This window comes from Panicum virgatum, chromosome 9N (assembly GCF_016808335.1).
Source record: "Panicum virgatum strain AP13 chromosome 9N, P.virgatum_v5, whole genome shotgun sequence".
Lineage (NCBI taxonomy): Eukaryota > Viridiplantae > Streptophyta > Magnoliopsida > Poales > Poaceae > Panicum > Panicum virgatum.
Genome location: NC_053153.1, coordinates 10,716,367 through 10,729,545, shown reverse-complemented (window position 1 = coordinate 10,729,545; position 13,179 = coordinate 10,716,367). Strand labels below are relative to the sequence as shown.

The 13,179-nt window shown below is 43.4% G+C and overlaps 1 protein-coding gene across 6 annotated transcripts; it reads left to right on the top strand.

The window, feature by feature from the left end:
• Positions 1-6,741: 6,741 nt before the first annotated feature.
• Positions 6,742-11,428, top strand: LOC120690958 (pentatricopeptide repeat-containing protein At4g01570-like). Of its 6 annotated transcripts, none has more exons than XM_039973897.1 (4): positions 6,742-9,521; positions 10,023-10,160; positions 10,778-10,948; positions 11,151-11,428. In XM_039973897.1, exon 1 carries the CDS (start codon positions 6,821-6,823, stop codon positions 9,131-9,133), a length of 2,313 nt encoding a protein of 770 aa, XP_039829831.1. In that variant the 5' UTR covers positions 6,742-6,820; the 3' UTR covers positions 9,134-9,521; positions 10,023-10,160; positions 10,778-10,948; positions 11,151-11,428. The 6 variants fall into 6 exon arrangements, with proteins under 6 accessions (XP_039829831.1, XP_039829830.1, XP_039829832.1 ...); XM_039973896.1 differs by having other exon boundaries at positions 9,989-10,160; XM_039973898.1 differs by having other exon boundaries at positions 6,742-9,533.
• The last annotated feature ends 1,751 nt before the right edge of the window (positions 11,429-13,179 follow it).

Genomic DNA, 13,179 nt, shown 5'->3' with positions numbered 1-13,179 from the left:
AGGCCGCAGAGGAGGACTTACTTCTAAGCGAATCAGCCGAGGACACTGCCTCACAGACGCATCGACCAACTCCCGTGCCCACAACGCATCCTAAAGAAGACGAAGAGTCTCGCTGATTCAAAAATACTCAATCACCAGCCGGTGTCGTCCGTCCAGACGGAGCTACTGAATCGTTGACGCGGCTTGGATCTTAGCGGCCTCGAACGAAGCGAAGTCGAAACGCGATGCTGCCTTCTTTGGTTTTGCAATAAAACTAACGCGCGCGTTTTTCAAAAAGAGAATTTTGGATGCATGACGTACTAAATAAGATTTATTTATAAATTTTTTTTAGAAATGGGTGTAATTTTTCACGACGGATCTAATGACAATAATTAATTGATGATTAGCTACAGTGATACTACAGTGCCCATGCTCTAATCGCACGGTCAAAAACCTTATTAGATTCTTCAGAATCACTAACGCAAGAGTTCTGAAGTTGGTTTTGTAAACTGATTTTGTTTGATACTATAATTACTATAATTAATGATTAAAATTATTACTATTCCTAACACGCTACAAACCAAACAAGACCATGACCATTGAGCACGACGTCGCCACGCTCCAGCGGTTGGTGGCAGTGGCACCGATCGATCGAGCCCCCCGCTCCCGTCGATGCTCAACGCTGACGGTGCCGTCCGACGCTCGCGTGATCCCGCTGGACCAGTGGACCACGGCTTGGGCGGCGAGGGCGCGGCGCGTAGCAGCAGCATCAGCAGCCGCTTTGAGCCTCGGGCCCATGCACTACGGGCCACACGACATGCATGAGGGCTAGGCTACGCTCCACCGCGTGCAGCAGGGCCAGGGCATCCACCGTCCGTCGGTTTGCGCGCCATGGAAATGTAATCCCGAGGGCTCTTCCGCCAGCCGCCGCTCCGGCCTCCGCCCTCCGGCGCCGCCGGAAGAGATCTCTCCCGATTCACCAGCCGAGCGGAACGCGGCGGGCCGACCGGCGGCGGTGGCGAGCAGGCGAATCACGACGGAGATTACGATCATCACGGAATACCGAAAATTCTATCCCACCGAACGGTGCCCGCGGCTAAAGACGCACGACGGACCTGCGCCGATCGGAGATAAGGAGAACCATCACCTTATCTTCACATAATTATTGCACATTTCCAGGCAATCTGATTTCTGCGGGTAGGCAATTTGATTTCAGTTCAACTGATGACAAAGACAAGAGAAGATAGGCGTAGCTAGGCCCGAAGGGCCGCCCCTATGGGGGTTCCTGAAAGCTCTTCGGGCAGTAGCACCGGAAGAACTGACGCATGGGCATCGGTGCATCCGATTGTTGTCGGAAGAACCGACGCCATGGTATTTTGGTGCAGAAGGGAATCGAAGCCAAGTCAGCTTATAGGTACCGGATGAACCGACGGTTCAAAAAGAGGCATCGGTGCATTGGGCGTACTGTGTTCCAGAGACGATGCAAGTCGCGCAAGAGCCAAGTCTTCAGCACCGGTTGAACCGGTGAAGCATCGGTGCATACCATCGGTGTAATGACGTCAGCGCCCAGAAGAAGATCTTTAAGCACCGGATGAACCGGTGATGCATCGGTACAAAGCATCGGTTCAACCGGTGGTCACTGTGTCAGCTGTCAGGAGTTCAACGGCTACTTCGGGTTATAAGTGACCGGATGAACCGACGCTACCCCAGCCAGAGGCATCGGTTCATCCGATGATACGCAGATTTTCTGCTAACCGTTGGAGCAACGGCTACAAGACTTGGTGGCCTATATATACGCCTCACCCCGGCCATTTGAAGTTTGCTGGAGTTGCTGGACATCCCACACACACTCAAGAACATCTCCAAGCCATACAAAAGCATCAAGATCATATCCTTAGCCCTTAGCACACTTTAAGAGTGTTGTGTAAAGGTTAGCTCTTAGTAAGTGTGATTGCAAGGCCTTGAGCCTTTGTGCTGTGGTTCTCTAGTGAACCAAAACAAGAGTTTTGGTGCGCCGGCACCTTGGAGCTTTGAAGCTCGCCGGCAACGTCATCGACCCTCCGACTTAGTGTGGAGCGGCGACGACACTTTGTGCGGGGGACGTGGAGACCCCCATCCTTTGTGGAGAAGCTACTTAGTGGAACCCGGTGCCAAGATGACCGTGATTGTGTTTACGGAAGAGACTTGGTGGCCGAGTAGCAATACTCTTAGTGAATGCTACAACAACGTGGATGTAGGTGTGCCTTTGTGGTTAACCGAACCACGGGATAAACAACCGCGTCAAGAGTTTGCTATCTCCTTTCCCGCTCATTAAGCTTCCTCATTTCATACTAGCATTTTGTGTGCCTTTATTTTCATAGAATAATTTCTTGATAGGAAAGGCTATATGTTGCTAAGCTCTTTTGGGATATGGGTTTTTCACACTAGAACAATCTAGTTGCACATCTAGATAGCATGTTTTAGTTTAAATTTTGTGCAAACTAGTTGGAGCCAAATGTCTAAGTTTTATTACTATCTAATTCACCCCCTCCCTCTCTTAGACTAGAGCACTCGACCACCTTCAAGGCTACAGCCTGCAATCGTTAGATCGAACTGTAGATGCGAAGGCAAGTCCAGGAGGATATGTACGGTGACTGTACGCGTGAGAAGCGATCCGGCTGATACATCCCAACTCGATCGCGTGTCCGCGGCTCCTGCCGGAAGCTTTTTCGTGCGTAGCTGCGCTGAATCTGAAGCAAGATGGCGCATCCTTTTCAAAAACAGAAAACAAAAAAAAATGCAGGCCGCACGTTAGGCTTGAGGTGATCAGGCGAAGCTAGAGCACAGCAGCTTTCCACCAGTAGCTGTCCAAATGCCTCATTCACAGGAAGCACCAACTTCTCTTTTTCCTGCCGCGCCGCGTGAGTATTTCTTCTCGGGGTGAAATTTAAGGGGGTAGATATTTCAAAAAAAAAATTTAAGGGGGTAGCCATGATGATACGGTCAAAATTCTTCTTCTTTTGTTGCATCCGGCAACGTGACTAGTCCGTAGAATCCTTATTAAAGTGCCTGCAGGTCGACCTGTCCGCACTCCTTGTTGAAAGAGGCTGTGTGTTAGATCCTGAAAATTGGCACCGTTCCGAACTGAAAAGCACTGTAGTACTTTTCGTTTGTTTGTGATAAATATTATCTTACTATGGGGTAACGAGGCTCAAAAAATTCATCTCGAAATGTACATCTAAACTGTGAAATTAGTTATTTTGTTTACTTACATTTCATACTCCATGCATGCGTCTTTTGGTATATTTAATGATTCGATGTGATGGGAATTTTAGAATTTCAAGTCAAATTCTGGGGATCTAAACACAGCCAGAGAGTTTTACATGTGTGTCAATATAAAAGATGCAAATGATCTACATCCTATCGAAATTTTGCAAATATTTATCAGCGTGGCACTACGTGGCATGCCACGTCAGTGTCCGAAGCTAGCGTGGCATGTTTGGGACCTTGAATGAACTTCTTAACACGATTTAGGAATCTAGATAGACAGTTTGAGAGTTTAGGGATCTAGATGAAACGTCTCTACAAGTTTAGAGATATGGGGTGCAATTTACTCCATTCTAAATCATCTCTCTCCCTTCCCAGATAAAAATAAAATCTGCACCCTATCCCAAATACTTGCCATTTTAAGATCTTCATCCTTCAAATTTATGGGTCACGTTTCATAATATGTCAAAATTCAAACAATATGATATCCGGTATGAGAAAACTGCTATGATGACACAATAATATAGAGAGAAGTAATATTTAGAACGACCTTCTACGTAAATATATTTAGAAATGCTATTATTTTCTATTTGTATATGCATATTAGTATATATTTTTAACCAGAAATTTTGAATATTGAACTAAATACCCATAAATCTATGTCAGGCCCGCCCTGCGGCCAAGGCCCAAGGGGGCCGGTGAATTGCCGACGAGGCGCAAACAGCCACAGCCCACAGGTGGCACGCGCTGGTAATAGTGGTAGTAGAAGCTTAGAAGCGAAATGCAAACGCGATGTGGCTGCCATGACCGCGACGTGGCACTGAATCCATCCAAGGGCTATCCTTGCACGAGTGGCATACTGGCATGGCACGTCCCTGCAGACTGCAGTCTCCACTTTATGTTATGTGTACGTACTCCCACCGTCCAAAAATAAATGTATTTTTGAAGTTCAAATTTTATTTTAAAATAAATACACATCTATGAACAAAACAATCTAGTTTTATTTATCTTTTTCTACTTTCGCACCTCTCAAAATACAATGGTTAGTGTTCCTACTTCCTCTCCTCCATGGATGAGATCCAAGCGCCAGAGGCATCACAAGAAAAAAAAAGGATAAGTATATTTTACAACCTCGAACTAGTCAAGAAGTCCGTTTTTCAACCTCATACTACGAAACCGGGTAACCTAGGCCCTCGAACTGCCAAAACCGTCCGAATCACCCCCTCGAACACTGTAGCAAGCTGTTTTGAGAGCGGTTTTGCTACAGTAATATTTTCGTATTTCTAGAATTTCACACCTCTCTCAATTAAATAAGAAAGAAAGCATAGTTAATATTTTCTAAAAATCATGATATTTTTTTGGGAGGTAGATAAAAATACAAGGAATTTATTTTGGCTAGATGTGATACATTAAACATAATGAAATTTGAATTATAAAATTTTAAAAATGGGTAGAATTCAAAATTTCTTGAATTTTTGGGTTAGCTAAACCTTTGATAAAAATGAAATAAAAATATGATAATTCATAATTTTTTATTTAGTTTAATAAGGTATTTTTTATTGGCCCAAGTTTTTATGAAAGTTTTTGAATTCCTTCGCAATGCTCAAATTTGAATCAAATTTGATTTCTCAAATTTTAATTTATGAATTTTCTATAGAACTTGGGCCAATAAAAAGTACCTAACTAAACTAAATAAAAAATTATGAATTATCATATTTTTAATGCATTTTTTTCATAGGTTTAGCTGACATAAAAATTCAAGGAATTTTGAATTCTACCTATTTTTAAAATTTTATAATTCAAATTCCTTTATGTCTATTGTAGCACATCTAGCCAAAATAGATTCCTTATCTTTTGATCTACCTCCCAAAAAAATATCATGATTTTTAGACAATATTAACTATGCTTTCTTTATTATTTAATTGAGAGAGGTGTGAAATTCCAGAAATTCAAAAATTTTACTGTAGCAAAACAGCCTTTGGCTGAGCCAGCGTTGTTTTTCAAACGGTTTCGTTAGTTGGAGGTGTAGGATGTCCGGTTTCGTAGTTCAAGGGCCAAAATCGGACTATCGTGATAGTTCAGGGTTGAAAAACAGACTTTTTCAAAAAACGCCAGAGGCAAGAGCTGCCACCTGGCTCGGCTCATGGTGGCTCGTCTGCATGTCGCCCTGCTATTTGGGTTGGAATGAGTTTAATGGATTGAGTTTTGATATGGATTGTGTTTGGATGGATTTAAATATGTTGTATCAACTAATGGAGTGGGGTGGAGTGGGTTCTATGTAAATATGAATTGGAGTGGTTTGGAATGGGCTGAAATGGATTCTTTATGCAAAATAGTATGGTTATATATAAATGTCGGTCCGTAAGAACCAGACCATAGAAATAAAACCTCGTGTTCACATTATAATTTTTTTTGTCAAAATTGACTGAAATTTGTTGAAAATGGCTCAGTATGACTAGCAGCTACTTTGTGCAAAACAGTGTGGCTAGAATTACACGTGGGTCCCATGTCAAGAGTCGGACTCTAAAAATAAAATCTCGCGTTCACACTATAAAATTTTATTACAATTAACCGAAATTTGTTGGAGATGGTTCAGTATAACTGATAACTACTCTTTGTAAAACGGTGTGGCAAAATATATACTATAAATTGTTTTGGAGAAACGGGTTCTTATTGGGTTGTAACCATAGTTTTGCTAATAGTTTATTACATCATGAGCTGAAATATTTGGGTTGGATTGGTTTGTGGTGGTGGTGGTTTGGAGTGGTGTGGGTAATATTAATTTCTCTAATGAGAATGGATTGGTGTGGATATAGTTTGGTTTTGAGGCCATTTGCAGGGCCAAGGATCCGAGATCCTTTAGGCCCTGGACTTCATTGGGACAAAACACTGGGCTGGTATATCAGGAATTCATGATGTCAATCTGGGCCAATGCCTCATTCGTTTTTTTATTATTTAAGCAGCCTGTGGCCATTTTCAGTCCTTCACGATAAAGCCCAACAGGGAGCGAATCGACCACCAAGCGCACATCACAGCCCACCGGGTCGTGAGTCGTCGTTGGCCCGCTATGCGGCTCAGCGAACGGCTGCCGCGCCGTGGGTCGTCGTCTCGTGGAGCCGAGCCGCCTCGGCGATCCTCACTCTCGTGTCGTGTGGCCGTTTAGTTTGCGCTGTGCTAGTGACAGTGATAGTTTATTTAATCGTTAATTACGGTGTCAAATAAAATTAATTTATAAAATTAATTTTAGAATCTCCGCGCTAGTGACCTTAAAGAATCTAATAAGATCTTTGATGGCGTAATTAGAGAATGGTTACTATAGCATCACGGTAGCAAATTATCGATTAATTACTGTTATTAAATTCGTCACGAAAATTTACACCTATTTTTAAAAAAATTTTGTAAATAAAATTTATTTAATACACTATACATACAAGATTCATTTTGTAGAATAGAATAGCGTGGAGAAAACAAACGAGGCCACGCGCAACGCCCTCATCTCAGTGCCGGTACGCTCGCCGGCCGTGAAGTGAAGAGCCCCGCCAAAGCGCAGCCGGTGCGCGCGGAGAAACCCACCTGAAAGCGCGGGCCAGCAGGCATGCGGCCCGGGCTGGCCGCTGCCATCCGCGGCCGCCGGCTTTCGACCGCGGCCGCCGCCACGCCTCTCTCCAGCCTCACCGACGCGCTCCTCGCCACCCGCCTTGCGACCCACCTCCTTGCCACGCCGCACCTGCCGGCCGCGCTGCTGCCCGCGGCGCCGCTGCCGCTTCCCGTCCACCTCCACATCCTCCGCCACCCGGCGCTCCCGCCGGCCTCCAAGCTCTCCTTCTTCCTCGCCGCCACGCCGCCGGCCTCCCCGCTCCTCGCCTCCACCTTCCCCGCCCTCCTCCGCGCGCTCGCCGCGGGCTCCCCGACGCTCCTCGACGAGCTCCTCCCGTTCGCGCTCTCCTGCCCGTCCCCGGCCGCCCTGCTCCCCGCCCTCCTCGCGTCGCTCCTCTCCGCGTCGCGCCTCGACGCCGCGCTCGCCCTCTTGGACGCCGCGCCGCCCGACCTCCTCCCACGCCTCGCTGCCGCCGCTCTCCCTTCCCTCATAGCCTCACCGGACATCATCGCGGCCGTCCCCGCCATCCGCAGGCTACTGCTCATCGCCTCCCACCCACCGCCCGTCCGGGCCACGAACCGCCTCCTTCTCGCCTTGTCGAAGGAGAACCTCTGCGATGACTTCCGCCATGTGTTTGACGAAATGTCGAGGAGGGGCCTCCCGTCAAATGTAAAGTTCTACAACATTTGTATCCACGCGTTTGGCAAGTGGAGGCAGCTGGATATGTCGCTGAGGCTTTTCGCGGCAATGAAGGCTGCCACTCCTCCTGTTGTACCGGACATATGCACATATAATTCGGTCATCCGGGCGCTTGTGGTTGGTGGGCGGGTTACTGATGCTTTGGTGACCTTTGATGAAATGAAGTCTTCTGGAATTGAGCCTGGTGTGTTCACTTATCGAGCAGTCATGAATGGGTGCTGCAAGAGTTTTCGGATGGATGATGCATTGCGTGTGTTTCAGGAGATGCGGGGTAGCAGTGGGGTGAGTGATGTTGTTGTGTACAATTCGCTTCTTGATGGGCTGTTTAAAGCGAAGAAGCTTGATGAGGCATGTGGATTTTTCGAGACAATGGTGGCGGATGGAATCCAATGCTCAGCGAGCACACACAACACTGTGATCGATGGGCTGTTCAAGAATGGGAGGGCAGAAGCAGCATGCCGGCTGTTTTATGAGCTAAGAAGGAAAGGGCAACTGCTGGATGGAATTGCTTATAGTATCATGGTGCGGGAGTTCTGCAAGGAGGGGGTGGGGGACCAAGTTGCAGAGGCCCTAGAGTTGGTGAAGGAGATGGAGCAGCGGGGCTTCGTTGTTGATTTGGTTACCATAACATCGTTGCTCATAGGTTTTAACAAGAGTAAACGTTGGGACCTGGAAGAACAAATAGTAAAGTTTATAAGGGATGGCTCTGTATTGCCGGATGCCATCCGGTGGAAATCAAACATGATGGTTGCCTTGAGAGGCCCTCAGGACAGGGCAAAAGATGGGATGCCGATGTTTTCCTTTGATGGTAATATGGATGACGTGATGGGTTTGGTTAATCCTGTAGGACGTACTGATATTGATGAAGGACCCCCAAATAATGATCCCAAGGATGATTGGTCATTGTCACCACACTTGGATCATCTTGCTAAACGTGCTGACAGTTTGGATAGCTCTGTTATATTTACAATGCACAGAGGGCAGCGGGTGCAAGGTATGGGGGCCAAAACTTTTGACGCTGACATGATCAATACATACTTGTCAATTTTTTTAGCCAAAGGGAAGCTAAGTGTAGCTTGCAAGTTATTTGAGATCTTTACAAATCTAGGAAACAAAGGGACAAGCTATACATACAATTCACTGATGACCTCATTTGTCAAAAAGGGATATTTGAAACAGGTGTGGGCAATTCTTCATGAGAGGGGCGGACAGCTCTGCCCTAATGATGTAGCAACATATAATCTAATCATTCAGGGTCTCGGCCAGATGGGAAAAGCAGAGGTTGCTAGCACAATTATTGACCGGTTGTCAAAGAAAGGTGTTTACATGGACATTGTCATGTATAATACACTGATCAATCAGTTTGGGAAGGTTGGGAAGGTTGAAGAAGCAAGCTGTTTGTTTGAGCAGATAATCAGAAGTGGCATGAAACCAGATGTTGTCACTTTTAATACTTTGATTAATATTAATGCAAAAGCTGGTAGATTAAAGGAAGCTGACAAGTATTTGAGGAGGATGATTACAGAAGGCATTGCGCCAAACCATGCCACAGAAACAATATTGGTTTACCTTCATAAGGAGATTGAAAAGAAAAGGCAGCAGGACGAATGAACTATAGCAATAAAATATGAACAAAAACAGTGCCATAACTTATTTTCGTATGGATCATTTGGAGGCATGTTCTTTCTATATTCAAACTGAAAAAATGCAGTACAAATCATGATTATTGTTATAAAATATTTGGTATTAATACAGTTCAGAAGGCTTGGTTGAACCACAATACTGGAGTGATAATCACTTTCAGTATGCTCACTGGTCTTCCTGCTTTTACCAAGAAGGAAGATGTCTGATGTCTTGACAGTTTAGAGAAATTACTGCGGGTTTCATGTAAACCTGTTGTCCAAATGACACGTCAAATGCCACAAACTGCATTAATATCATCGAATGGGATCTTCCAGTGCTACATCGCATCCCCAGAGTCAATCTAAACTGCCATGATGTAAATCTTGCAGTATGTTTTCTCTAAATTTTTTGGTTTATTATCTTTGGAGTTTTGTATCCAATCGAAGTTAGATGAATGAAACTGCAGCAATGTATAAGGCTATTTATAATTACTTGATCACAATTGTCTATTGCAAAGTCATTGTTAAGAATGCATTTCATAGAGAATTGGATAGCTGAAGTATTTGGTAGGTACCTATAGATACTTCTGTTTCTTTTTTTTTTCTTTTCCCTTGTGTGAACTTTGGTGTTGCACAGACTCAGTCGTGCTCTCATTTTTCTCTACAAGTGATATGTTGGGAGATATTAATAGTTTTAGTTATGTCAATTTTTTCCTATCATTGTTTAATTCAGGTGTTGAACTCATTTTCTCCCTTTTTTTATCATGAATATGCTATCAGTATACATGTGTCAACCAAATGTTTGAAATACGTTATCTTATGCATTCTTCTTTTGAACTAACAGAGCAATCTTGGTTCTCTTATCAAACCCATGGTAGGAAGTGCGACCTTTTTTCTCTCTCCAAATTTGCAACTTCCAGAGTTTTAAGCACAGGAAACGGAGTTACAGAGCCACATCCCTATGAAAACAAGGACAAATCAATAAGGTCCTTTGATATCTTCAAATAGTCCTCTTGGTAACTCCTGGAATCCTTAATATGGTGAAAAAAACACTACTTTAAGCTCTTTTGCTAATTAAATGTTGAATGGGGCATGTATACCATTCAACATCCTATTATAACTCCTTGCAGTTTTTCCTGTTCTGCAAGCATTATATCCCTTGGATTCAATTATTTGCCCTTTATCTTTCTTTAGTATTTTTTACTATGCGAAAACTGTGGTGTAATTGTTTGCATGAGATATAGAATGCGCTAGGTATACTCTCGGTACTGCAACATTAAGGCATTAGAATAATCTATTTATTCTGAATTTATTTATATCTGAAATATTTGAATTGGGCTATTATTTAAGTTATTAGCTACTATTCATTTACCTTTGTTTATTCAAAAATTGCATTTTGAAAAGAGAATAAAAGAAAAGCTCCTTACACTACTCAACAGGTTGAGTTACTCAGGATTGCCTATTTTACACTCGTGTAATTGTCCTTTCTTTAAAAAAGGTGACACCTCTAATAAGTTGCCATGCTTGCTATGAAATGTAACTTACCTTCAAGTAGATGTAGATTTCTGTTTTTTTATCTATGCTGATTTCGAAGTTTGTTCTGAGAATCTTGCTATGGTCTCGTGAAACACAGGTAAGGTTTTGTTGAGAGAACAGAGAACAACTAACCTTCAGCGGTCCAGCCGTGTCTATGCTACCAAAAAGTTTAAGTGCAGTACAGATTCAGCACGGACTGAGGCTTGCCACTCAACGTGCCCAACTTGCCCTTAGAGGCTCAAGAAGATCGATGTTGGACATCTTGTTGGTATGCTCTTGCGCTTAACTTCTTGTCTGGCTCTGATAAGCTAATCGCAATAAGTCGCATTTACTTTTTTGTTGGTTGGTTATAGCTGGTTGATTTGGGATGGGAAGTTCATGGTGATACTTTTAGCATTACTTTTCAGTAAGTTGCACTTGTTTCAGTCTATCTTGTTGGTTTACATAAATATTTTCCTTTTTTTTTTCAGGAAAAGGCCCATTGGATCCTCCGACTCTGAAGCCGGACTGAAAGATGCATCTTTTCAGAAGTAGCAATTCTGGTTAGGAGAAATACTCAAGAATAACATTGAACACAGCATTATTGCTCATCATTACTCCGTTTCAGTATATGTAGTGATACATTTGATATCTATCACATGATTATGTTCCTGTACCAAGGATACGGAAGCAATTAGTGTTATATATATGTATGAAGTTTACTGACGTAAGGAGCTTGGCAAACGAAATTTGTTAAGAAATTGGTCCATATGTGACACGATTTGTTCATTCACAATAAGCGCAGGTAGATACTATTTAACTGGAAAGCTTCGTTCGTGGGCATTGTATACTTGCGTATGCAGCTTAGTTTTGGTTCATGTTCTACGGAGCGTTTTGTACTTCTGCAACGATCTAGAGTAGGAGGGTCTCTATCATCTATTTTTTTTGGCTGTGAATCAATTTCAGTTGGAGAATTGTTTTAGACGAATTCAGACATTGCACATGTAAAACACAACACGATAGCATATAAGCAGAAGCATCGGCCGATAGTTCTTTAAGATATTCAGAACAATTTGTCTTCACTCAACAATTGATATATATGACTCCGCGTAGAAAATCATGAAGTATTTTAGCCTTTAAGCACTCCAAGAGGTAAACAGTTAGCACACACGCACCCCTGTGATTTGTGCTTTTGAATTTCTGCACTTTTCGAGGCTATAGTATAGAAATACCGCATGACAGCCGTGCTGATTTAGTGATTGTTATCTGTAGCTGTAGATAGGATAGGTTCAGTAGACGACGACACTGGATCTGCTTTGTATATTACCGTGCCTACAAAATATTTATCTGTTTTAAAACAGTTTTAGATCATATTTAAATACTGGAAAATTCTCGTGCTTTGAGCCAAATTTGTTCCATCCAGGTTGATTACTTTGGACTCACAATGTGGTCCTAAACATTGTCCTCGTATGTCCTGTTTTCACATGCACGGTAAGTGAATCAGGTCACAAAGGTTCTGCGAGTGTTTCCTCCTACAACTTGCCGTTAACCATCCCGAATCGGAAAGAGAACTCTGAGGCCTCCTCAACCCTCAAAGCAGCTCTGGATAGCTGTAGGTTGTGCTCTCCAATCTCCTTGTTGCAAAATAAGGCTAATATCTCTCTGTATCTCGTGCAACTTGCCTGGTGTCGTGCTATTTGGACCCTTGGTTAAAATAGGTCCATGAGAAGCTCTCATACGATTTCCATGAGTTCTTACGCGTAGAATAAGCTTTATCATAGTTGAGTGACAAATTTTTAAAAAAGGGAATGGTCAGAATTCACGATGGATGCTTGGTGCTTGCCATCAAAACTCTGATGATTGATTCCTTGATGCTGAATTTTGATTCCTCTTCGCACAGAACAGCATCCCGTTGTCGAGTACGGACGACGTATCCTTTTTGACGTGGCCGTTCCCGTTCATTTTCTGATCACCCTTTGTACTAATGCACCCTTTTCTTTTAAAGAGCACTAGCAATGCTCTTTCCCGTGTCTATTCTGCAATCCCAATTTCGTCATTCTTTTCATGCATCCTGCACCTGCACTTGCATTGCATTTTTCTGTTGGTAGAGCCCACAACCATCCGAATCTTACATAAACATTGCGTTATCCTCCAAAATACTGTACCGTCAGCAAACGTGCATAGTCACATGCACATGATTTGCTTTCGCTCAAGCGAACTTGGTAACTTTGAAAGGACAATTTAACTAGTTTATTCTGCAGTCACATCATAAAGCCTGTCACGTTCGCTACAGGCCCTTCACAATGTGTATCCAGAGTGATGCCCCAAGAAGAGAGAGGATTAGGACATCACTTCTCACATTGTGACAGCCGATGCCAGTTTTAATCGATGCCCAGAAAAAGTGGAGTGGGCCAAGTTCTGGCGCCGCTACTAGTAAAAAAATTTCTCCGTTGGTCTTTGCATACTCATCTCTACTGCCTGTCACCTCGATGGCATGGGATTAGAGCATAGTTATTAGGA